Raw genomic sequence first — 24452 nt, forward strand, 5'->3', positions numbered from 1 at the left:
AGTAGAGCTCAGAAGACAGTTTTGATTCGTTTTCAGAAGACCAGAATGCCAATACGAATGGAGACAGTAAAGCCGGTCCTCACGAAGTTTTGATGAGAACAAAGACTCCATTGGGAGTTAGGTTAGAAGCCAGGCATGTTGTGTTGTATCAAAGAATTTGTCTACATTGTTTTGATGCTCTAAGACTGAGCTCAAAGATGTTTTCAACAGCTGGGTGGGATGGTACATGCCTTTAATCCCAGCACTTGAAAGGAAGAGGCAGTGACCCCCACCAGTTGCAACACTTGAGAGGAGCAAACCCTGCACCTCACCAGGGTGGCATAATAGAGCCAACCCTGTTAGCAGAGGTGTAGGTGAGCCAGCCCTGGGGCTGTGAGGAGGGGAGAGCTGTCCCCACTACTCATCTGTCACGTGAATGGGGAGAGAGATGTCCTCCTTATTCCTCGTCCTTTAACACCCCCTTCCCCATTCCACAACAGAGAGCGGACCTTCCCTTTTACCAAGTGCAGCACTCAGGAAAGTCAGCCCTCCCTGCGCCTCACCTAGGCAACATAGCCCAGCTGACTCTGTTGTTGGAGGTGTGAGTGACCCAGCCAAGATGCTGTGAGCAGGGGAGGTGTTCCCATTACTCACCTGACATGTAGCAGCATGGGCAGAAGGGAGACATCTCCCACCCACCCATCAACACCTGGTGGAGGAGCTGTCTCTGGGGTCATGGGGATGGAAGGCTGTCCCTGACTCCCGCCAGCTGCATTGCTCAAGATAGTGGCCCCTGTACCCTGCCTCAGCAACACAGCAGAGCTGGCTGGTCCTAATGGTGTAGGTGTGGGAAAGCAAACACTGGGGGCTTGAAGGCAAGGGAACTGGCCCTACCCTCATTGCTGTGAGGGGTAAATTAGCAGGAGGGGAAAAAGGAGGTTGGTAGGAGTGGGGGCACTGATGGAGAGCTCACCCTGGTGGTAAGGATAGCGGAGAACTGGCAGACTGACCAACCCTGCAGCTGCCGGGATCCAGAACAAGGTTACAACTTGGCCCTCCTCAACATCCACCCCATCTATGGTCTGCTAGAGAATGCGAAGGTGCCTGACTCACAGTCTTCATGATCTCCATAGTCCAGGGCAACAACAGGACATCAAAGGGGAGTCCCATTGAGGGCCCAGCATCTATAATGTAGTAGAAACCAGAAGCCTTGAACCGGACCAATGACACTTGCAAGTAAAGATATATGGACCAAGGGGTTATCTGTGTGACTCACTGAATCACAGTGCAGCTTCTATGATGAGATTTTAATTTTTTTTCTCTTAAACTTTTTTATAAGGGGGGGTTTCAGGGGTATAGAGTAGATGTAAAGGGACAGGGGAATGAATAGGATCAAGATGCATGATGTGAAAGACACACAGAATAAATTTTAAAAAAAAGTAAATTTTTTAAAAAAAGGAAAAGGCAGAGGCAGAACTCTGTGGCTTCATAACTAGTCTAGTTTACATAATAAACTCTAGGACCACCAAGGCTACATAGAGAGACCCTGTCTCAATGAAAGAAATGGGAGAGAGGAGGGGGGCACTATCACTTGATTCATCTATGGAAGATATTTTGAGGAAGCCCAACATTCGAGCTGCGGCATGAGTATAGTTGCTCTTATCCAGCTTTAAGATGAGAATAAGAGTGCAAATCAGAGCAGAGAAGCTTGAAGCTTGAAGTCCTTGGTGTTTCATCAGAAAATCTGGAGTAAAGTAGGAGCAGAAGAAGACATAGTTTCTAATGACATCATCACAAAGCAACAACAACAACCCAGGTCTTTTTCACAGGGGCAGTAGAAAAGTCGCTTTGAAGGCATTTCTAAAACTGGCCAGCCCCAACCCATTTTCCAGCTCAAGGGTATTAAGGAGTAAAGTCTCTGAAAGACTTTCCCTTGAGAACAGCGCGTCTCTTGGGTACTTGGATAGTCTCACCTGAGAAGTTGTTTCCTCAGGATTCATTTCACCACGTGCAGCTGTCTGGGCATTCAGAGGTTACTAAAGCCATGATCCATATGAATCTACTTATTGCTGAGCTGATGGTAGATCTTGTCATTGTTCGTGCGGTACTGACTTTGTTGCTATGAAGAACTCAAGAGTTGTGGGGTCATGGAGGCTTCCACCTAGTTTTCAGAGGAAAGCCTAGGAGGCCGGGCGATGTGTGTCAAGGTGAAGATTCCTTTAGTTAGCCCCAAAGACAGGAAGTGGTTAGAAGGAAGACAGAGATGTAATGGAGACCCCAGGGAGATAGAAACGCCAGGGATGTGGACGATCTGCTGAGGCAAAGCCAGGGCGGAGGGTAGCTTAAGAGAAAACCTGTTGTGGTAGAAGGGTCAAGCCCGTTGGAACACTCGCCATGCTATCCTGTTTGTACCCCAGGTGCTAGACTATGATTTAGTGTTTGTCCTTCGGGTTTTAGCCTTGCTTTGATCTCATCTTTCTTTCCTATAACCCAGTTGCTCCCTTTTAGATGAGAACATTTTCTCTGTGACATTGTACTTCTGGCATATATAAATTGTTTAATTTCCCAGAGACTCACGGCTTAAAATTTGACTTGAGTCTTGGAAGAGATCTTGGACTTGCACATTCAAGCAATGTCAGAATTGTTTAGGGTTGGGACTCTTGGAGAAAGAATAAAGACATTTCTGCATCGAGATAGACATGGACCTTTGGGAGGGAATTTTATGATTTGGATATGAAATGTTCCCCCCAAAGGCCCAAGTGCTCCAGGCTTGCATGCCAGCTGATAGGATTTGGGCAAGCATTTGGGCCACATAGGCACCACCTTCATCAGTGTCTATCACAGAGATCTTCTTTATTACATATAATCAGCTAAGAAATTCTGCCTTGCCATGTTTGGGGCCAGAAGCAATGGGGCCAAGTGACTATGGACTGAGACCTATGAAGCCATGAGCCAAAAGAAATCTTTCTTACTGTTACATTATTTCCCTCAGCAATGTGACAAAATTACTTTTGTCACACCATTGAATCTTTGACCAGTATAGAAGGTGTAAATCAAACAAGTCAACTGGCATGTGAATCCAAAGCGCACACATAAGGTCTTGTTATATTTAAGTTGTTTTCCTTAATACCCCCGAATAAAATACCTCTTCTCTCTAATACCAACACACACACACACACACACACACACACACACACACACGAAGGAAGTTTCCGTGTAAAACTCTTAGCTTGAAAATCAAAACCAAGATGTAGGATATATTTTAGGGTAGAGTAACTTGAAGCATGAATTTAGGGTAAGTTCAAAGAGTTGATTCCAGCTGAACCGTAGGTCTCAGCCATATAAACAAGGCTAACTATTCTAAATGTTGCAGGTCTTCTGTTGCTCTGTTCTGCTTTAATTCGTGAGTGCACATTTGATTCTAAAGTTGAAGCCAAACTTTGATATTTTATGTGCAATTATTGACTAATCTTGGTTGGATTTAGAGCGTAGTTTATCATCCATCTGCTTTTAAAAGAAAGACCAAAATCACAGCCTTTTCTTTACCCCCCAATTATGGCCCTGTTAGTCTATTTGATGCTTTGTCTAAACTTTTATGACTTCCTTCTCGATAAGCCTCAAGTTTGGATGTTTTGAAAAGTTGGAACATCATTTCTCATTATACTGCAAGTAAATATTTTACAAAAGCATACATTTATTTGATCCTTTATTGATATTTAGATCTGGACCTTTAATTCCTTGGGTGAGAATCAGTCATGCTGACTGCTCAGGCATAATCATTGTTACAATTTTAACACGTGATCCTCCAATTAGAGTACGTACTCAATTGATCTAGAAGTGTCAGTTGCAAAGTTGTATTGATGAAAGTTATAGATTACATAATACTTTATCAAGAGCTGTTTCATTTCTCTCTTCCAAGGGGAAATGACCAAGAAGAAAGCTTAATCATGTTTTGTATAGCTTTTTAAAAAATTGGAGTCCTCCTCCGTGTCCTGTAATTTGGGGGACTTTACTAGTTGTTCTATGCACTAGAGCAAATGGTTGCAGAATGATTTATGTGGGTCACCCTTACCTTGGGACAACTCTTAGACTGATTTCTATCTTGACATTTGCTTTTGAGCTTTCATAAGTATTTGCCAAAATGGTCTCTAGTTCATCAAGTTACTAAGTAACAAGGAAGAATATCTCTATTCAAAGCCATTCTGGTTTGGTAACACTTACAAGACCAAAATAATATTGGAGTTGGAGTTTTCTGAAGCATATACTTCATTCATTTTAATATTCTGAGTTTGGCTTTATATTAGCCAGTTGTCAGTTAACACTCTACCCGTACATTATGACTTGGACTTTCTGCACAATTGTCTCAACAATTCACGACTGACATTAGATGGCTTACCTCAGCAAATATAGTTTTAGCAGACCACTGAGATCAAAGCCCTCGCAGAATGGGCTCAGTGAGATCTCAGGTGGGTGTCAACAACTCATTAGAGAATTTTGTGGTAAAGATACATCAAGACCTGGTAAAGATGCCATGAAAGCTTTGTTGTTTTGTTCTTCGTTTTGGAAGAACAATGGTACATTTCCCTACTGATAGAGAGAGCAGAAGAAAATCAAATACTGAGGGGCTGGAGAGATGGCTCAGAGGTTAAGAGCATTGCCTGCTCTTCCAAAGGTCCTGAGTTCGATTCCCAGCAACCACATGGTGGCTCACAACCATCTGTAAAGAGGTCTGGCGCCCTCTTCTGGCCTTCAGGCATACACACAGAATATTGAATACATAATAAATAAATAAACGAAAAAAAAAAAGAAAGAAAATCAAATACTGATGACAGAAGAGAAAGAATGCCTTGTGGAGTGGAATAATGATAGAGCCCAGCACACAAGTAGAAAGCATTGCCCATGCGCTTAAGCAGGCACTGACCTGTTGCTGGTGTAGTATTTTGCCCCTGACTGCTACTGACCTCCTCCTTCAGTGACTTTGCTTTTGATAGAGTAAAGCGGTCAAGCGAGGAAAACTGAAAGAGGCCACTCTGGTTGAGGGGTCGCTGGTTAAACGACACATGCTTGGAAAACAAGAGTCATAACTATTTCCAAAAATCTATCTTGAACACATCTTTACCCCTGGACTTTGTGCCAGCTAAGAGCCGTAGAAGACCATGTTTGTGAACTTGGATGATTACGTACATTCCAGAAAAGTGTGTGGATTCGGGGATATACAATCCGGCTTTGCAGCTGACAGTCCTTTTCTTTCTCACCGAAAAGTAATGTACTGTAGATTTAGAAAAAAAAAATGGTACCTGTCATGGAAATAAAAATTCTCCCTGGGCATTTCAAAATACTTGATTTAATACGACACATGGTTAAATGGATCAGCCAGTCCTTCAGGCGATGTGTTGTCTTGCTTCATTGTGTTTCTTGGTCCTTCCTGTGCTCTGTTTACTAGTTTGGGGGAGGGAAGTTCCTTCATTTGTTTTTCCATGGAATTTGAGTGATTGATAGACTGTGCTTTAATGATAACAAAATAGCATTGTGCTCAGCTACCAGCCCACCATCTGTTATGGTGGGAACCGTAAAATGTCCCCCACAAACTCATTGTTGAAAGTTTATTTCCCTACTTTTGGGAGGTGGTGGGAGTTTCCAGAGGTGAAACCCAGTTGGAGGACGCAACTCATTGGGACATACGCTTAGAGTGGATCTTGGGATTCTGGCTATCTTCCCTGACCTCAACTGTCCTGTCCACAAGGAGGTAAGTAGCCATCTCCACCAAGTCTTTCTGCCTTGTTATTCTGCCTTACCACAGGCCCCCAAACAACCCGGCCGGATAACCAGGCACAGGAAGCTGAGACAAATCTCCTTTAAGTAGATTTTTTTCCAACTATGCTGTCAAGCCGTGGAAAACAGACCAACAAACTATTTCACTTGGTTTTAAAATAGAGGGAAAAACAAATGACTGTGTTTTCCCTAGCAGGAAATAAATTATTGGAAAACAAACGAAATGAGTCATCATATCATATCTACACATAAATATATGCTGATAATTATAACAATGCTTTCAGCTTCCTTCCACTCTCTCCCTTCCCCGCCACTGCTATTTCTCCTCCCTTTCATGCTTATTGGGCCTTTCTTTTAGCCTTCAGGATTTCTTTAACATAGCATTTGTCATATAAATATATATGCGCATATATATGACATACATAGATAGATGCTTTGGAGGGTCTTTTTTCACTAAAATTGAAAAAAATAACTCAATGTATTAAATGAGCTTTGATGTAGAGATTTATAGGCCTACATATTTCAAAGATCAAGGGTATATCCATATGGCATATGGGCAGTTAGATCTAGGTGCAGAATAATATGACCAGACTCTGCTTAAATTGAGCCCACTTTACAGTTATGCTGTATTTTATTAATGGATGCATATTTGGACTAATATTCAATTTTTGGCTATTTTGAATAAAACTTCTATGAATATCCATTTATAAAGATTTATGTGGAGATTGAACATTACCTCCCCCCACACCCCGAAACATTCCTAGAAATAGGCTTCCTTCCATTTGGTGACTCTATGTTTAATAGCTGCAGAGCTGGGGAAGTCAGGGTTGGAGGCATCTCAGGGATGCCTATGGATAAATAGATGTATTGCGATCTGGAAGTCAGACATTGCTCTGATTCTTTCCCCCTTTACCACAGGGAACAATCTTTCCTCCATATTTCATAAATGTTCCTGTCTTCATTTCTCCTCTATTGCTCTGATGAAGCATCATGACCAAGGCAACTTATAAAAGCAAGAGTTTATTTGGGTTTTATTTGGGTGGAGGAGAATTAGGAGGTTAAAGGGACTGGAGGGGTAGGGGTGAGGGAGAGGAGGGTTTGAGCAGACTGGGGCTGCGAGTGGGGGTGGGAGTGGGTAAGAAGTGGGGGTTTAAGGGGACTAAAGGTGGGTGAGAAGTCAGAGTTGACGGAACTGGGGCTGGGAGTGGGGGTGGCAGTGGGGGAGAAGAGGGAGGTTGAAGGGACTAGGGGTAGGGAGAAGTGAAGGGGAGGGGAGGGGACTAGGGGTTGAGGGGTGTGGAGGTGAGGGTGGAGGGGTCAGAGTTCAGAGACTACCGACTCATATTTTTCCTTGACACCCCTATCTCCCCACTGGCATGAAAAGAACGACCCCTTTGATTACTGTCTTCCAAACTCCACGCAGGTACACATCAGCTGTGGGTCCTGAGCTGTGTGAAGACTACGAAGCACAAGCCCAGCTTCTCATCCCAGCCGTGCAGAGCAGGATAGGGTATTGCAGTGTTTGAAGGGTGACCCTGTGCAAGTGAACACTGTCTAACCAATCTTGAGATCGTATCGCCACGAGGGCATAAATGTTTTTCATTTACAAATATTACACTTCAATATTTAAAGAAGTGTCAGGACAAAACACGGGTTCTGAAGTCCATCAGCATCCATTCCGCCCTGCTTTTCTCGTCCCCACCGCTAGGCCATTTTCCCATTTCTTCTAAAGCCACTTGAGGATCGCAGGCAGCTATCAGCACAGCACTGGAGTATGGGCTTGGGGTATGTTGTGTAAATAAAGTGAAAGCCAACAGTTTTTATTGTGCACATGTGCCCCCAATTGTCATCAAACCAATTTTGAATTCTTTTAAAGGGCCAGGGTTTCTTTTTTAAAATTTTTTTATTTATTCTGTATACAATATTCTGTCTACATGTATGCCTACAGGCCAGAAGAAGGCACCAGACCTCATTATAGATGGTTGTGAGCCACCATGTGGTTGCTGGGAATTGAACTCAGGACCTTTGGAAGAGCAGGCAATGCTCTTAACCACGGAGCCATCTTTCCAGCCCCGCCAATCTTGAATTTTCCAAGTAAACGTAGACTTTGTCTAAATGGAATAGATGGGAAAGAAGAAATTCGGTCTGTTCTGCCTCTTGGGCTGCCATTGTGAGATATTGGGCATCAAGGGCCACAGTCAATAGACCCCGGCCACCAGCTTCTATGAAACTGATGTCTTTCTTTCAGTCACGCACATAAATTAAAATTTTTATCTTTAATTTAGTATGTGTATGTGTACGCATGCTCGTGAGCACACACACACGCGCCACAGCACACGTCTGAAGGTCAGGGCATAAGCTGCAGGAGTTCCTTTAGCCGTGTGGATGGAATGCGGGCTGGCAGGCTGAGCCATCTCATTGGCTTACATGTATAGATGTTATCAGTGGTGTTCTGTACGGGTTTGGATTTAAAGGTGTCTGGGTAAAATTTCCATATCCAAGAAGACGTGCTCTTATACGTGCATCTGTGCTGGAGACAATCTCAAGTTTCTCCGTTTTCACACTTTTGTTGCTCGGGAGGGCAAAGCTAGATTTTAAGCCCTTTTGCTTTGGTAGAATAATCGGCCTTCTCTCCCTCCCGAACAGCTTCCAACTACTTTCCTTTCTCCCTATCAAATCCGCAGAGCACAGTTAAGCCCCCCATTCCCGCTAATTTCATAGCACATTTGACAGAGCTTTGTATGCATCAAGAGAGATGAAAGAGCATCATGCGTGACCAAGGCCAGGTTCTTGATGCTTACTTATAATGTGCTAAACTATTTGGGGAATGCCGCCATTATGTACACTTCAGAGCAAGGGGACACTGGGAAACAATTTTTTTTCAAGGCAATAATTTAACTTTATTTTTTAAAAAAAGAATACAGCATCCGTCTGATTGATTTAGTAAGAGCAAAGGCAACAGTCAATCATTTCTTTGGCTTGTTCATTCAATCCTTGAGCAAAAATTAAGCCAAGGTTACTTTGGTAGGATTTAAGGCAGTGAGACACATGTGAATAAAATGATACTAGGTCTATGTAATTCTGAATAATAAAATAAAGATTAAGATGGCAATATGTCCCGCAAGTACTGGTATTTAAACTTTAAAAATCAATCAAGGGAGAAGATTAAGTGGTGTTTCTTTGGTACTAAAAATGTAAAGCTAGGACCAAATTGTTCTATTTTCACAGATTTAAGATACAAGGAATGATATTTAAAGACATTAATGGACTACTAAACCCTTCAGTTTGTAAAGACATCCCTGTGAAGTACACTTAGGAGAAATCCCTGAGTATATGAAATACTCTATTAGTATCTTCCTTCAAAAAACAAAGAGGAATAATTTAACAGCTTTGCGAGACATAAACACAGTTCTTAGCACAAGCAGAACCCGTATCGAAGGCTCCCTCTGCAGTCTGGAGACCAGGCCACCTCGGGCTCCACGGCACGGCTGATTCACAAGATGAAGTACCTTAGCCGTCCTTCGGCAGGCTTTTAAACCAGTCGCTTATGGACTGTCTGTTTTCTTTTACCCACTCAATATTGTTTTTCACCGTCTCCAGCACTTGCTCTCTCGGCTGTGCTCCAGCTCCAGCATTTGGGTATTTTGCGAAGAAGCTCTGCATCTAGAAGAGAGAAGGAAATTATCAGGAGACCCAGCTGAAGGCCGCCTCGTCAGGAATTCCATTTGGAAACTGGCTTTGTTGTTGCTTCCTATGGGAAATTGGTTGCAGTGGCTGCTCCCGGTGTGGCACTCAGAATGAGCCTGCCAGACACGTGAGCAATCGCTCCTCTTGGCTTTGGGCCCTGAAAACCTGTTTAGCCACAAGAGGCTAAGATAGGGAAGGAGGGCACCATGCCGTGGTTACCATGGCCACTTCTGGGGATTTCTCTGCTGTCCGTGCCTTTCCCAAAGTGTCCCATGGACAATGTGGCCTGTAGCGCGATGGATTTTTCTCCAGGGGTCTGGAGAATTTCCTATACTTTCAGTTTATTTCCTAAATGAATGTAGGGAAAGTCTGTCTTCACCATAGTTCTATACTCTTGCCTACTCTCCAAGCTCCACCCCCCAAAAAAAACTGAACCAGAGTATTTATCTGCCGTTTTCAAAACTAAGAATTATTTTGTTTCTTACTGTATGCAAGAAGCTAAACATCTCCACTAATGCACAGACATGGAGACTTCAGGACATCTCTTTTTGTCCTGCGTTAATGGACATATTTTTTCTTCACTGAGATGTCAGCGATTTAAGATTCCTTTCAAAATTCCCAAACTATCAATTCTGAGTGGACTCAAATCTCAACCAACTTATTCCAGAGTCACCAGCAGCTACCTGAATAGGAAGACCCACTCCACGCCCTTCTGTCAGCCTGTCCCAGCATGCTCCAGCCTGTCCCAGCTGCCCCAGCCTTCCCCAGCCTGCCCCAGCTGCACCAGCCTTCCCCAGCCTTCCCCAGCTGCCCCCAGCCTGTCCCAGCCTTCCCCAGCCTGTCCCAGCTTCCCCAGCCTTCCCCAGCCTGACCCAATCTGTCCCAGCCTGTCCCAGCCTGCTCCAGCCTTGTGGGGCCTTCCATTTCTCATATTTTTTGTTTATTTGTTTTGTTTTCCTGTCTTTTTTTTTTTTTTGGAAACAGGGTTTCTCTGTAGCTTTGAAGCCTATCCTGGAACTCGCTCTGTACACCAGGCTGGCCTCGAACTCACAGAGATCTGTCTGTCTCTGCCTCCTGAGCACTGGGATTAAAGGCGCGCACCACCACCGCTTGGCTCCATTTCTCAGTTTTTAAGGCTGTTTGTCATTTGGATCACTTTGCAGGTTAGTAAAAAAAGCAGCATATAATTTGTTCGATATGAGGGGTTTCTCTTTCTTCTTGTGTCTGGGATTTGATTGGAGAAATTACCATGTCCCTTTGGGAGAAAAGCTTAAGCTTGTTCCTTCCTAGAGAAGCAGAAGGGGATATGTCCCCATACCTGCCAGAGCTGCATCTCCGTGTTGAAGGGCTCAGCGATGGTGACGATCCGGCCAAGGTATCTGTCATTGATTGTGAATCTGTAGAAGAAACAGAATATTAGTGTCTGAGCCTGAGATCTCTTTTTCTATATGAAAAAGGTGTGTGGGTATGAAGTAGTTAAACACATTAATCAAATATGATGATGGCTCAGAGAATAAAAGTGCCTGCCATGCGAGTCTGAGACCTGAGTTCAGTCCTCAAATTTCATACTGGAAAGAAAAAAAAAAAAAAAACAACTCCTAAAAGACATCTTTTGACCAATGCACATATACAATCTATAAACATTTAAAAGCCAACACTTTTATAATCATATTCACGAGTGCTGTCTATAAAGTCCATACTTCGTCTTGCATATAGATTTCATACCATTTCTCAGACATGGTAGACTGCTTGTTGTATCCCCCAAATACTTTCATTCCTCCTGGGTACAAGGGTACACAGATAACGACAGTGCTGGCTTGAGGAGTCACCAGACTCACCCTGTATTGTCTCACTGAACATTCGCGGATTTAAATTCAAATGGTAATCTCTTCATTAATAGTCCTTTTCCATCTCCCCAGCCAGCACATTCATTGCCCATCAGTCTGCTCTTTCAAACATTTTCTCACTTCCAACCTCTAAACCTTGTCCTTCCCTTTCCCCTTCCCTAGAGATGTCTTTGCCTTCCACTCTAGAGACAAAACCTAACACCTGAGCTTTGATTCTGGTTATCCTACTTAAAAAAAAATAACTCTACTAAAAAAAAAAAAAAAAAATAAATTCCACATACAGTAACACAGCTCTAAAGCCAGGTCACATCCTCACTAACAAAAAATGCAAAAATTTTCTGATACATTTTAGTCAACTTATTTGCTTACAAAAAAAAAAAAAAAAAAAAAAAAAAAAAAAAACTTTGTTTTCTTTCTTTCACATACCGGGACTTTTTCATCAGTATTTAAATATATTAGGTACATGAAAATACCGTCAATATACAAAAGAAGAAAGGGGGGCTGGAGAGATGGCTTAGCAGTGAAGAGTACTGGCTGTTCTTTTTTTCCAGAGGACCTGGGTTTGTTTCCCAGCACCCATATGGCAGCTCACAACTGTCTGTGGCTCCAGTTACAGGGATCTTGACACCCTGACACAGACATACATGCAGGTAAAACACCAATACATGTAAAATAATAGTTAATAATAACAATAATAATAATAAAATTTTTAAAAAAGAAGAAAAGGAAGGCTCCTCCTTTTTAATCTGGCATTTCTCTGATTTGTCTCTCCTTTCATACTTGTTAAACTTTTCATTACATTTTGCTACAGACTCTTGTGAGCTCTGTTCACTTGGAATCATCTCCTATCACTCCTCTAGAATACTTTTTTTTTTAAATAAAGCTCCGTTTTTACTGTTGTTAATTATGTGTACATTGGGGGTGGTATGTGCATATGAGTGAGGTGCCTGTGGGGACCAGCCATTAGCTCCCTCTGGAGCTGGAATTATGGGTGGTTATGAGCTTCTTGAGGCAAGTGCTAGGAACTGAACTCAGCTCATTGGCAAGAAGAGTAAGTACTCCTAACTGCTGGACAGTTTCTCTAGCCCTAAACACTGCTTTTTAAGATCACTAATTTTATGTAAGTACATTTTTTTAATCAGTAAATGTAGCTGACTTTTTTCACCTTTCAATTTACTTAAATTCTAAGTGGCATCTGACAAGATACCTGTCTTGAAAAAAAGAAAACCTCCCCTCTTGCCCTTAAGAGAAAACTGTACATGTGTAGCAAGCTGAACCTTTCCAGAAACCCAAGCATCACCCTTATCCCCTCACTTCCTCTTTTATTATCCAACTCCCTGTGTTCTGTGAGCCCTTCACCTCCACCATCACTCCATGGTCCAGTTCATCACTGTCTTTGCTGGGACTGCTGCAGAAGTTAACTGTGTTTCCCAAATCCACTCTGAACTCACCAGTGCCTCCCTCTCACCAGCAGAAGCACTCATTTTCAACATGAGTTTCTTCAACATGAGTTTGACTTTCTTACAAACTTCTAGTGGCTAACTTGTCATTGCTCTTAAAATAAAAGTCAGATTTTAACATGACTCTACTCCTTTTAACGGTAATCCCTTTCTTTCCTGGTAGCCCCAGTCAAGATACTTCTGCTTCTGTTTACCTAACTCATTCCTGCCCTTCCTTCAATTCAGTTAGTCCTTCCTTAGGCAGACCTCACTTCCAACTTCTTTCAAGCTGGTTAGTCTCCCCTTTGCATTATTTTGTTGTACTCCGGATTTCTTTTCTGGGTAGTTACTGCAGTTGGGTGCATGTATTTGCGAAATTCTTGATTTAATCTTGCTAGCTTTAATAATTCTTGACTTAATATTGCTCTCACCGAAGTCTGGGGTTCTGCAAGACCCATCCATTTCTTATTGCAGCCTCAATGCCAGTTGTCGAATCTAACACAAAGCATGTGTGTTACATGACTTACTAGCCAAAGAATTTAACTTAAAATGATATTTTAGGGGGCTGGATACATAGTTCAGTGGTTAAAAGCACTGGTTGCTCTTCCAGAAAGCCCTGTTCAATTCCCAGTACTCACATGACAGCTCACAACTGTCTGAGGCTCCAATTCCAGGGAATCAGACACCCTTATATAGACATGCAGGCAGGCAAAACATCAACACATATAAAATACAAATAAATAAATAAAGTGACGTTTTAGGAGTAAGAGGAATGGTTCAGCAATTAAGAACACTTGCTGTTCTTCTAGAAGACCAAGGTATAATTCCTAACACCATCATAGTGGTTCCATTTCCAAGGGCTCTGACACCACCTTCTGACCTCCCCAGGCACCAAACATTGCATGTGGTGCACATACATGCACACAGTCAAAACACTCGTAAACATAAAATAGGAAAAAAAATCTAAATTAAAAACATAGAAACAAAATGAGGTATTAATGAGGATATTTAAGAACAACACAGTATAGGAACATACTGGGGAAATGGGCAGTTACTCTAAAATGTCATTTATCAGAAATCGCAATGTCCTTTCTTTCAGTAGCAATATATTATAAAAAGAATGAATCATAAAATCCTGTGGACGGCGTGACTCTGTGTATCAAGCCAGCAGCCATGGAGAGATGACTCAGGAATGAACCCTGACGTGACAGCAGAAATTACTTCTGGCTGATTCTATTATAGATTACTTAAATATTCTTATTATCGCCTGCAGCTTCTGAAGAACCACACCTATCAGTTTTGTAAGGGGAAGACAGGAAGCAAAAAGAAGAAAATACGTGTTGCTGCAAAGAGGCTACGAATCAAGAACAGATGCTAACTGCAAGTCATTGTTCTTTGAATGGCCTCTACTTCCTGAATTATTGTTGTTTTACTCTTAGTAATTAAAAATTAGAAGAAATATTTGGGAAATAGCAACATATACATCGAATAAAAACTCCAAATACTTGTGTAAACACTACCTGCATAATGTGTTTATCTCAGGGGCCCAATGTAATATAAAGTGCAGAAAATAGGTGAAAACATACTGTGTCTTCATCAAAGTGGCTAAAACTATGAGAATTTAATAAGTTACATGAGGTAATCTTCTTTGACTTCATTTTTATATACCCTAATATTACATCATACAGAAATTACTTTGATGTATTCAAAACTTATAATTGAGTTCTTATTAAGTTATTTTGAGATAATATTTAAATGTTTAAATCATGTTCATTATCTCAAAATTATTGATTTTTTTTCATCTGTAGCAAACTCAAATCAAATTTGGTCAAACCCCACTACAGACCCATTGAGTTCATGGAGCTTCACAGTTTTCAGCTAAGGTTTTAGAAGACACCAGAACAAAGAGTCATCTCTCACAGATATTGGGCTTTGGGGTTAAGGTTCAAGCTGGAGGGCACAGTAGTGGCCTGGAAAACAGCAGTTATAAAGGTCACATGGAAAAAGCTCAATAGAAAAACAGATTATTTATTTGAGGGAAACAATAAATTTTTCAGAAATAGAGGCAGTAACACCACACAACTGAAAATTTGGAAATCATTCAAAAGTTTGGAAATATTTGAATAAAGCTTGGCTCATTTCAATTTGCTTGTCTTATTAATCTTTCACAGGAAAATTCTATTTCTTCAAACCAAACATAATTAATATTGCCTTTTGTGTAAAAGACATGTGGTTATTGTATGATCTGTGTGTTGGGGCCATCTGCAATAATATCTCATGAAAGTTAGAGCATTAGACAATGAAGAAATATTAAAAGCCTTTGGCAAGGCTTGTGAGTCTAGCTCTGACAATGGTTAATCAATTCATTGTCTTTGGAAAACAGTTTAGTTTATAAAATCTAATGTGCTTATTTTAAAGTCAGATGTAGACGGTCTCTACAGCAAGGCAAAACCTATTTTTCTACTTATTAATTACTAAGACATATAATAAGCAAAAGCTATTTTATCCTACAAGAATTTAGAAGCAAACATTGCACTTCAATTATATAAATTTCGTGCAGCATACATAGACATACATACATAGAGCATACATAGACAGCTAACACAAAACACACAGTAGGTATTATTAGGCATCCATCTTTCTAAATGGAAAGTACTCCTTACACAAAAGGAATTGTATGCTCAGATAGCACGTTTTTGTTGAATAGATTTACTCAGTCCAAACCAAGCCTTTCACTGAAACAATTATAAACTGATAAACAATGGATATGAACTTCTATGTGCATATGTCCTCAGACTAGTATTTAGAAATGGATGAACATTGCTAGGCAGTGATAACACACATCTTTAATCCCAACACTTGGGAGGCAGAAGAAGCAGGCAGATCTCAGTGAGTTCGAGGCTAGCCTGGACAACATAGTGAGTTCCAGAACAACCAAGGCAGTTACACAGAGAAACCCTGTCTCAACAAAAACAAAACAAAACAAGAAATGGAAGAACAGTGACTCTCACCAGTTACAAGAATAGAAACAGCAAAAATCTATCAGCAAGAGACGAAAGCAATGTAGAAAACTTCAGTTGAGAGGTGGAGATACACTGTGCATCTCAGAAAGAAAGGAAATATAGACACAAAGGCAGTGGGGAATTGCAGAAGAGAGAAGAGGGGGTTAAAAGTCATCCCTGTGGCTATGTTTCTCAGAGGACAGCAATTACCAACCACTGTTGACGGGAAAGATTAATACAGACAACAAAGAGATTTCCTAACATGAGGCTTACAGGTGGAACGACCTTTCATCAGTGTGTACACATTTATTAGGGAAATATATTTAGTCTCTCTTCGATTTTATATTCAGCCAAAGAAATGTCTTTTTAACAGAAATTGAGCAATGCATTTAGAGGACCAGAGCCAAGAACAGCAGCACATGCTCTGCATGGGGCCAAAGAAATAAGAAGCTTGGGGAAACACCTCTTGTCTGTTCTACTGGTTTTTTGTCATCCGTGGTTCCCATTTTCCAAGCTGCTATTACTAGGCATGAGGGTAGGTCAGTCATAGAGTGTGTGCTTTATGCTTTGCAGAGAGAAGGCCCTGGTCCTCCAGTCCTCAGCATCAACAAACCACACACACACACACACACACACAGAGACAGACAGAGAGAGAGAGAGAGAGAGAGAGAGAGAGAGAGAGAGAGAGAGAGAGGTGCACACTCAAAATCTCCACTCACCCACCCCCAAAGTGCTATTGCCTAAGAAATGTGTTCTCTTTTAAGATGCATTTGGAATACTTAGCTTATTATCTGGTTAATGAAGAAAGTGGAGAAATGAAAAGTTGCTGTATGTATGAGTTCTGGAGACGCAGGGTTCCATTTGGAGCCCAGCTCCAGGATGTCTCACCCCGTTCTCAGTGAACAGTACCTGAGAACTAAACATGTGTCTGACATTTTGCTATGTATCCATCAGTACAGTGGGCAGAAATATATCAACTTGTCTTAATTAAACAAAACCTATCGCAGTTTAGTTCTCTCTCCAGATCTCACAATCTTGCTGATAGCTAGGAACAGCAACTTTCATCAAAAAAAGAATCCTGCCTAAAATCAACAGACCTGGAAGGACAGTGCTCTGGTCCTTTACCTCTGACAATACGCCTTTTGGGTATGGTACAGAAGACAAAGAACGTACACGGAAGAGAAGAAGGAGGCACCTGCAGAGAGCGTCAAACAAAGAGAACAAGAAGCCATCATCCGCTCATCCCACCTGTCGACCAGATAGTCCCAGTTGAGTTGTATCCAGTTCCAGGCCATGCTCTTCCCGTAGGTGTTGTAGGAGATGTAGCGGATGACGGTGAACACATCCTGGGTTTTGATGATATCGGGGTCTTTGAGCATTTCCAGATACCTAAGTGAAGGCAAGAAGAAAACTGCTTCAAAACGAACTTTGACTGTTAACCGTCATGTAAGTTTCAGGGCCACACTGCTTTCATCCCAGCAGCTCAATTCTTGAAGGATCTCCTGACAGAGTGAATTAAATATGACAAATGGGGGAACAGGCTTTTTAGAAAAAAAATTAGTGTATTCAGCTGTTTTTAAAGACTAACCTCTAATTTTGAGGACCGCTAAAATATAAGCATTTAAATCTAATAATTTTAGCTAATTAATATTAAATAGTACAGCTATTATTGAAAATTAAACTAATATAAAATGTGTATGGACATGCTTGCATGTGTGTCTGTGCATCACTTGAGGGCCTGGTGCCCATAGAAGCCAGAAGAGGGCATCAGTTCCCCTGAGACTAGAATTAACAGGAAACTGTGAGTCACTCTGTGGTTTCTGGGAATCGACTAGGGTCCCCTGAAAGAGCAGTCAGTGCCTCTAACTGCTGTGCCATCTCTCCAGTCCCCAAAATTTATTTTAAATTACACATTAAGCATGGCAGTCCTGGTGGGAAGCAGAGGCAGTGAGATTGCCTTAATGTTAATCTACAGGGCCACACAGTGAGATCTTGCCTAAAAAAAAAAACAAAACTAAAACAGAGAAAATTAAAAATAAATTACACCTAGCCTGGGGAGTGGTGGCACACACCTTTAATCCCAGCACTCGAGAGGCAGAGGCAGATGGATCTCATGAGTTTGAGACCAGCCTGGTCTACAGAGTGAGTTCCAGCACAGTCAAAGTTATACAGAGAAACCTTGTCTCAAAAATCAAACAAAAAAGTAATGATAAAATAAATTATACCTAAGTATACGTGGTAACACTATAAGACTTGCCTGGCATGGACAAAGCTTTGGTTGGATTTAATCCCAAACACCACAAAGCAAGCAGAAAGAACTTACCTTGCCAAAAGAGTAACATCCTTGACGGAAGCTAACCCATAGAGCAATTTTTCTTTTTCTTGTGCTAGGGAGGTTTTCTGGTATTGCTCCAGAGTATAGTTCCATAATCTCTCATTGCCAGAGTTCTGCATCCCGTAGCGGTATACCAGAAGCCGAAGATTTACCGGAATGCTACCAGAAGAAACAATGTTTCAGGAATTTCATGTGTTTACTCACAACTCTATTGAAATCTTCTAGACAAGCAAACAACACAAATAGTCACCTTTTCCCCCCTTGTGCCCAGCCCTCAAATAACTCGGAAGCTTTGGCCAAGGCATCTTTGTCTCCCATCTTGCATGCGAATCCTAATACAGAGGCACGGAGTAACCTTAAAAAACAAACAAGCACAGAGCCAGGGCCTTAGCACATTTTCATCATAATTTAAAACACAAACACACAAATGTTAAGTAAAAATTAGTTTGTAAAAGGTAAGGAATAACTTTTGGATGTGGCTTCCAGTATCCTCCCATCCCAGAGAATCCGCAATGGTCTTCACTTGATTTTGGAAGTACGTCTGAAATAGAAACAGAATATACCATGAGTAAGAGCCTGCTTTCTATCTGCATTTTGTTTCACTTAGAATTCCCCACTGCAATCTCTGTCCTACTAGTTTTGAGAAGCTTGGGTCAGCACATAGAGAAAGAAGGTGTTCACATTTTACAGTGCTAAACTTTCCCTCAGTCCTAAACATAGAGATCATCTAGATCTTTCCTCAATGTTTTCTAAAAATATTGACTGAGACTGCCTTTGATGCTTGATTGTCCACCTTGACACAACCTAGAGTCACCTGAGAAGGGAGATTCAGTGGGGGACTGTCTAGATCCGGTAAGTCTATGGGGATTTGTCTTGGTTCCATTATTTGATGTGGGAAGACCCAGCCCACCGTGCGCGGCAACATTTCCTAGGAAGGATATTCTAGGTTAAGAGTGGAGAAAGTAAACTGAGCAGTCACAAACACACGTTAGTTCTTTGCTCTCTGCTCTTAACTGTGGATATAAAGGCTGCTTCAAGTCCCTGCCACCCTGACTTCCTGGCAATGGAGAGTGTGGACCCCCATAATCTCATAAGGAATGGCATTAGTAGGAGGTGTGGCCTTGTTGGAGGAAATATTTCACTGTGGAGGCAGGTTTTGAGGTCTCATATATGCTCAAGGTATCACCCAGTGCCACAGTCCACTTCCTGTTGCCTTCTGATCGAGATGTAGCCAGCACCATGTCTGCCTTACTCCCTGCCATGACGATAATGAACCAAACCTCGAAACCAGGTGGCCACCTCAAGTAAATGTTTTCCTTTATAAGAGTTACCATGGTCATGGTATCTCTTCACAGCAATAGAAACCCTATCTAAGACAGACAGTAACCTGGAATTGTAAACCAAATAAACCCTCTCCCTTGAATTGATTTTATTGGGGTATTTTTCACATCAACAGGAATAAAAACCCCAACTATTTCTTCATTATAGTAATAAGTAGAAACCACCTCTTATGCTTCTGATACTAAGATGACTGTTTAAGCATCGATAAAATATTAAAAAGTGATTTGCTATTTAGATTTACAAAGATCTTTAAGGGGTCCTCACTATCCCATTACCACAGTCAGGTAAGTACTAATGGTTCCTAGTACACAAATGAAACCAACCCTCACAAATACCAAATCATTTCTTCAAAGATCTTTCATTTAATACACAAAATAGCCATATTTGGATCTAGGAATTTCTTTAAAATTGCAAGCAGTCTGCCAAAGTGCTATTGAAATGACAAAAAAAAGGTAAACAGAAACGACAAACTTAAAAGAAAATCCCAACGTGGAGATGAGAGGAAGAAAATATGGTTTTCTTGTTTTGTTAAATTTTGTCAAGAAAACTAGTTTTAGCAGATAAGTCCATCTTAAAGTAGTTTTAGTTTATGGTTTAAAACACTATAAATTTAAATAAAATAGTCATATACATTTTGATACTAAAATGTATACTCTTCTGAGGTATACTGAAATACAAATATGAAACACTTCAAAGTGGAAAAGATCAGACCATCTGTCCACTTTGATTAGACAAGTCCTCGCACATCTTGTGATTTCATGAGTTGGAGAGATGGCCTGCAAGAGCCCCTTTCCTTAGAAGCCACCCAGACTACTGAACATTTACATTTGTGGTATTCTCAGAGCATCGATGTTACCTCTATCATGGGGTACAGCTCCATGTCATCTTCAAACATGCTAATGACGTAGGTTACAGCTGAAATGGCTCTCTGCCATGGCAAGAAATCCTTTTCTGATCTGAGATACTGAGTCAAATTCAGAGCTTTCCCATAGTTCAGAAGTTTAGCTCTGAGAAAGAAAACACATAGGACAATTAACTGAAACCCGGACTTTCAGTGGAAAGGACCAGTATGGCCAGTCTAGCATTTCATGCTAGTTACAGTCCCACCAAACAATTAAAAAACTGCACTTATGAGCTGGAGAGATGGCTCAGTGGTTATGAGTACTTCTTGTTTTTGCAGAGAACCCAAGTTCTTAGCACCCCTGTCAGGAGGCTCACAATCTGCTTGCAATTCTAGCTCTAGGGTTTCAGATGCTCTCTTCTGTCCTCTGCAGACTCCCACACATATGTGCGAACACACACACACATAAAAAGCTAGAATGTATCTTTTTAAAAAATTGCACTTATTGTCGAGACTCAGGTGAAAAGTTTGGGCCAAAGCTGAGTGATGGGGCACTTGCTTGGTACCCTGATAGTCAGCACCACAAAAAATTATGAAAACATATTTCTAAAAGTTCAGTTCAGATATATTTGAACAGAACGTTAGCTAGAAAACTTGTCCATAACATTGTGAATGTTGATACACACAGAAAATGCTACTTGCAGTCTTGACTAGAGACGACTCTCTAGGTGGTAAGCAGAGGTGAATGAAGAAGATGCATGACTGCACCAGGAACTGAGATTAAGAGATGATTGAACATGCAGTTCTAAGTTGGACATCTCGATGTTCCCTGTAAGGTTCAGGGAACACTGCCTAAGAGGTCCAACTCAGGAGAGCTTTGGAAACACATCTTCACTGTTAACAAGCTGAGGTGTATGCACTTTGGTCAAGTAATAGACGAGAACTTGTAAGGAGGATCATCTTTTACATCCCATCTACCTGTCTTCTCATTTATTACTTACAATATGTAGTCACCTCTAGTTTTCTATAAGGATATTGATCCAGACAGAGGTTAAAAGGTGACTCCAATTTCGACTGAACCAGGATTTTAGTCAGGTTCAAAAGTCTATTGTTAGCCCTGCTGTGGTGGCGCACGCCTTTAATCCCAGCACTCAGGAGGCAGAGGCAGGTGGATCTCTGTGAGTTCGAGACCAGCCTGGTCTACAAGAGCTAGTTCCAGGACAGGAACCAAAAGCTACGGAGCAACCCTGTCTCGAAAATCAAAAATAAATAAATAAATAAATAAATAAACAAACAAACAAACAAATAAAACAAAAGTCTATTGTTTAACCCTTTGGAAAACATCAACATTTTTGGACCTCTGATGTTATTAAGGAGTCCATGTCAAATGTTTCTGCTTAAAGTAGCAGCCATCAATCTGATTGGCTAGTAAGTATTGAACAATAACTCCAACAGTCACATATTGCAATGAGTTGGGTTTGGATGCCCACTTTCATAAGAGGATTTCTTGGGCAGTATGGACACTAATAAGCAATGATTATACAATACAATGGTTAAAAAAAAAAGTGGGCACCTCAAATAATGCCCAATTCAGGCAGAGGAGCCAGAAGAGGTTTCCTAAGGAATCCTCATCTACCCTCATGCTTAGACAAAGCTACTGAAAAGCAAAGAAATCAAATCAACTATGTATCTAGCTACTGCAGAGAGTCAGAAACTTCATAAAAAATTATTAGGGTCAGGTGATCTGAAAAACGTCAAGAGGGGGGCTGGAGAGATGGCTCAGCAGTTAAGAGCATTGCCTGCTCTTTCAAAGGTCCTGAGTTCAATTCCCAGCAACCACATGGTGGCTCACAACCATCTGTAATGGGGTCTGGTGCCCTCTTCTTGCCTGTAGGCACACACACAGACAGAATATTGTATACATAATAAATAAATATTAAAAAATATAATTTAAAAAAAACGTTAAGAGGTTGCTTCTCTCTCTAAGTTCAGATCACTCTCAAATCATGAAAAAAAAAAGTCAACTCTCCAAAACAGTTCCAAAATGTTCACCAGTGCAAGAGCACTGTGGTTTGTTCTTCTTGTCCCAGTGACTTAGACAAAAATTTATAATTCTAGACCAAAATATCTAATAGTAAGCTTGGACTCACAAAACTAAAACACTGTATGTCTGTTAAATCAAGTTATGAAGGTATATTTTAAAACAGTGTCATTTATATTTCACGTGCTTATTTTGAGGGGGATGGGCCTGCCACTGTGTGCATGTGGAAGTCAGAGGGCAGTATTTTGGAATTACTTCTCTCCTATCATGTGGGTCCTGGGGCTCAAACTCAGGTCATCAGGTTTGGCAGAAGCCACCATTAACCTCTGAGCCATATCATCAGTTTAAGATGTACTTTTGTTTATTTTAAAATATCACTAAGCAAGCCAAAGACCCTGATATGGAATATATCACACCTCATGCCAGCAGGTAGGGATGGGAAGCTTGGGTGTCTATGGATAGCTAATATTAGTATTTGCTATAAAGTTCATGTGAAGTTTTTTAAAAAGAGGCCCATAAATAACAATAATGTTTAAAACACAGACTGTGGGTGTTTTCAATTTTTAAAAAATTTCATACTTAAGTGCAGTTGGAATTAATTTTGGAGATGCCTGGGAAAACTCACGGTATTGTAAGTGGCCCAACCACATCGTGAGACATACCTTGCCAAAGCAAAAGCATCGTCAATAAAACTTGCACGGTCAGCAGCGGAGAAGCTCTGGAAGAGGCAGGAAAAAAAACAAAAGCCATGATTTCTCAAAAGCAAAGAGCATTGGGGGGAAAAAAGAGCATCTTTAAAATGCTGTTGTTGGAACAAAACGACAATACTTCCTAGCCACGCTGTCTCTTACCAAGTGGCTTGAGGAGAGAGTCCTGGCTATTTCGTCCCAAGTTACTTCTTCATAATTTACACGGTAAAACCCAATGTGATCTGGGTTTATTTTGAGAAAATCTTCTGCACCAAGACTAGCATCCAAAGTGATTTCTGTGGTAGCAAATAAACACTAATGAGAAACATGTTTGCATCCACTGTAAACACAGAGAAATTAGACCCAGAGGGCAAAAAGAAAAAAAAAAGGAAAGAAAAGCAATATTAGCTCAAAAAGTAGAGTTTGATTTGGACCCAAAGCCCCTGAGCCTAATTCTTATTTAGTTGCCTAACTTTAGAATGTCACTGGAGTGAGCGAGATGAACAAGAAATAATTAATGTCAACAAGCATCCTGCCATTTGTAACTTACACTCCTCCCTGGCAGAAACTTGCCACATGAATGCAATAACTCTAAGTTGGTCAGTCCTGCAGTCAAGAAAACGATGCCCAAGCACAAAGAAAACGATACCCAAGCACAAAGAAATCCATGCTTCCTAGGAGGAGTCCACACATTCCCAAGTGTAATGGATTAACTGTGTGAAGGCTGTGTCATTAGGACGACCCGGAGAAGGAAGGGCTGAGATGCAAACCTTTAAAGAACACCTTTTCAAAATCATCTCGGAAGCGGGACCTACTGCTATATGTTTAGAATTCCAGCTACTCGTGGGACTGGGGTGGATTATACATTCGCTACGTGAGTTCAAAAGCCAGCCTGGGCAACCTAGTGAAACCTTGCCTCAAAAATCAAATTGAAACCTATCTGGAGATGTGGAGCAGTGGTGGAGTACTTGCCCTGCAGGGGGGAGCCCCCAGATCTAATCCCCAGAACAAAATGGACCCAGATTGTTGCTCTGCGGAGTACTAATGGGAAAATCACGCCGTGATTAAGGAGTCAGGATGCGCTGCAAACGACTTGGTTCCCAAAGATAACGCTCTTACTTGGCAACCCACTTCCCACACGTGCTTTCAATTTTCTTGGTCTTTGCAAGGTCGTCTAAGTCCTTATCTCAGTTGACGGTGATAGTGCTTTTTTTTTTTTTTTTTTTTTGTGGTTTTTCGAGACAGGGTTTCTCTGTGGTTTTGGAGCCTGTCCTGGAACTAGCTCTGTAGACCAGGCTGGTCTCGAACTCACAGAGATCCGCCTGCCTCTGCCTCCCAAGTGCTGGGATTAAAGGCGTGCGCCACCACCGCCCGGCTTTTTTTTTTTTTTTTTTTGATAGTGCTTTTTTAATCAGTGGAGTTAGCAAGTTAACTTTCTTCCCAAAGTGCCACCCACCCCCCATACACACATAGGGCTCC

The 24452-nt window shown here is 41.3% G+C and overlaps 1 protein-coding gene across 1 annotated transcript in view; it reads right to left on the reverse strand.

Annotated features, from left to right (window-relative positions):
- Positions 1–8631: 8631 nt before the first annotated feature.
- The window catches only part of Enpep (glutamyl aminopeptidase), a 63455-nt gene continuing 47634 nt past the window's right edge, over positions 8632–24452 (reverse strand). Inside the window, exons 12-20 of the mRNA XM_050135879.1 lie at positions 23136–23269; positions 22947–23002; positions 20259–20409; positions 18529–18602; positions 18312–18416; positions 18050–18220; positions 16975–17115; positions 10757–10835; positions 8632–9414 (exon numbers count right to left, since the gene is read on the reverse strand). Of these exons, the coding sequence (XP_049991836.1) occupies positions 9262–9414; positions 10757–10835; positions 16975–17115; positions 18050–18220; positions 18312–18416; positions 18529–18602; positions 20259–20409; positions 22947–23002; positions 23136–23269 (1064 nt within the window). The 3' untranslated portion in view covers positions 8632–9261. The remainder of the gene's footprint in view (positions 9415–10756; positions 10836–16974; positions 17116–18049; positions 18221–18311; positions 18417–18528; positions 18603–20258; positions 20410–22946; positions 23003–23135; positions 23270–24452) is intronic.

The sequence above is a fragment of the Alexandromys fortis genome, unplaced genomic scaffold (genome assembly GCF_014885135.2).
Source record: "Alexandromys fortis isolate MF-2015 unplaced genomic scaffold, M_Fortis_MF-2015_v1.1 scaffold_19, whole genome shotgun sequence".
NCBI lineage: Eukaryota > Metazoa > Chordata > Mammalia > Rodentia > Cricetidae > Alexandromys > Alexandromys fortis.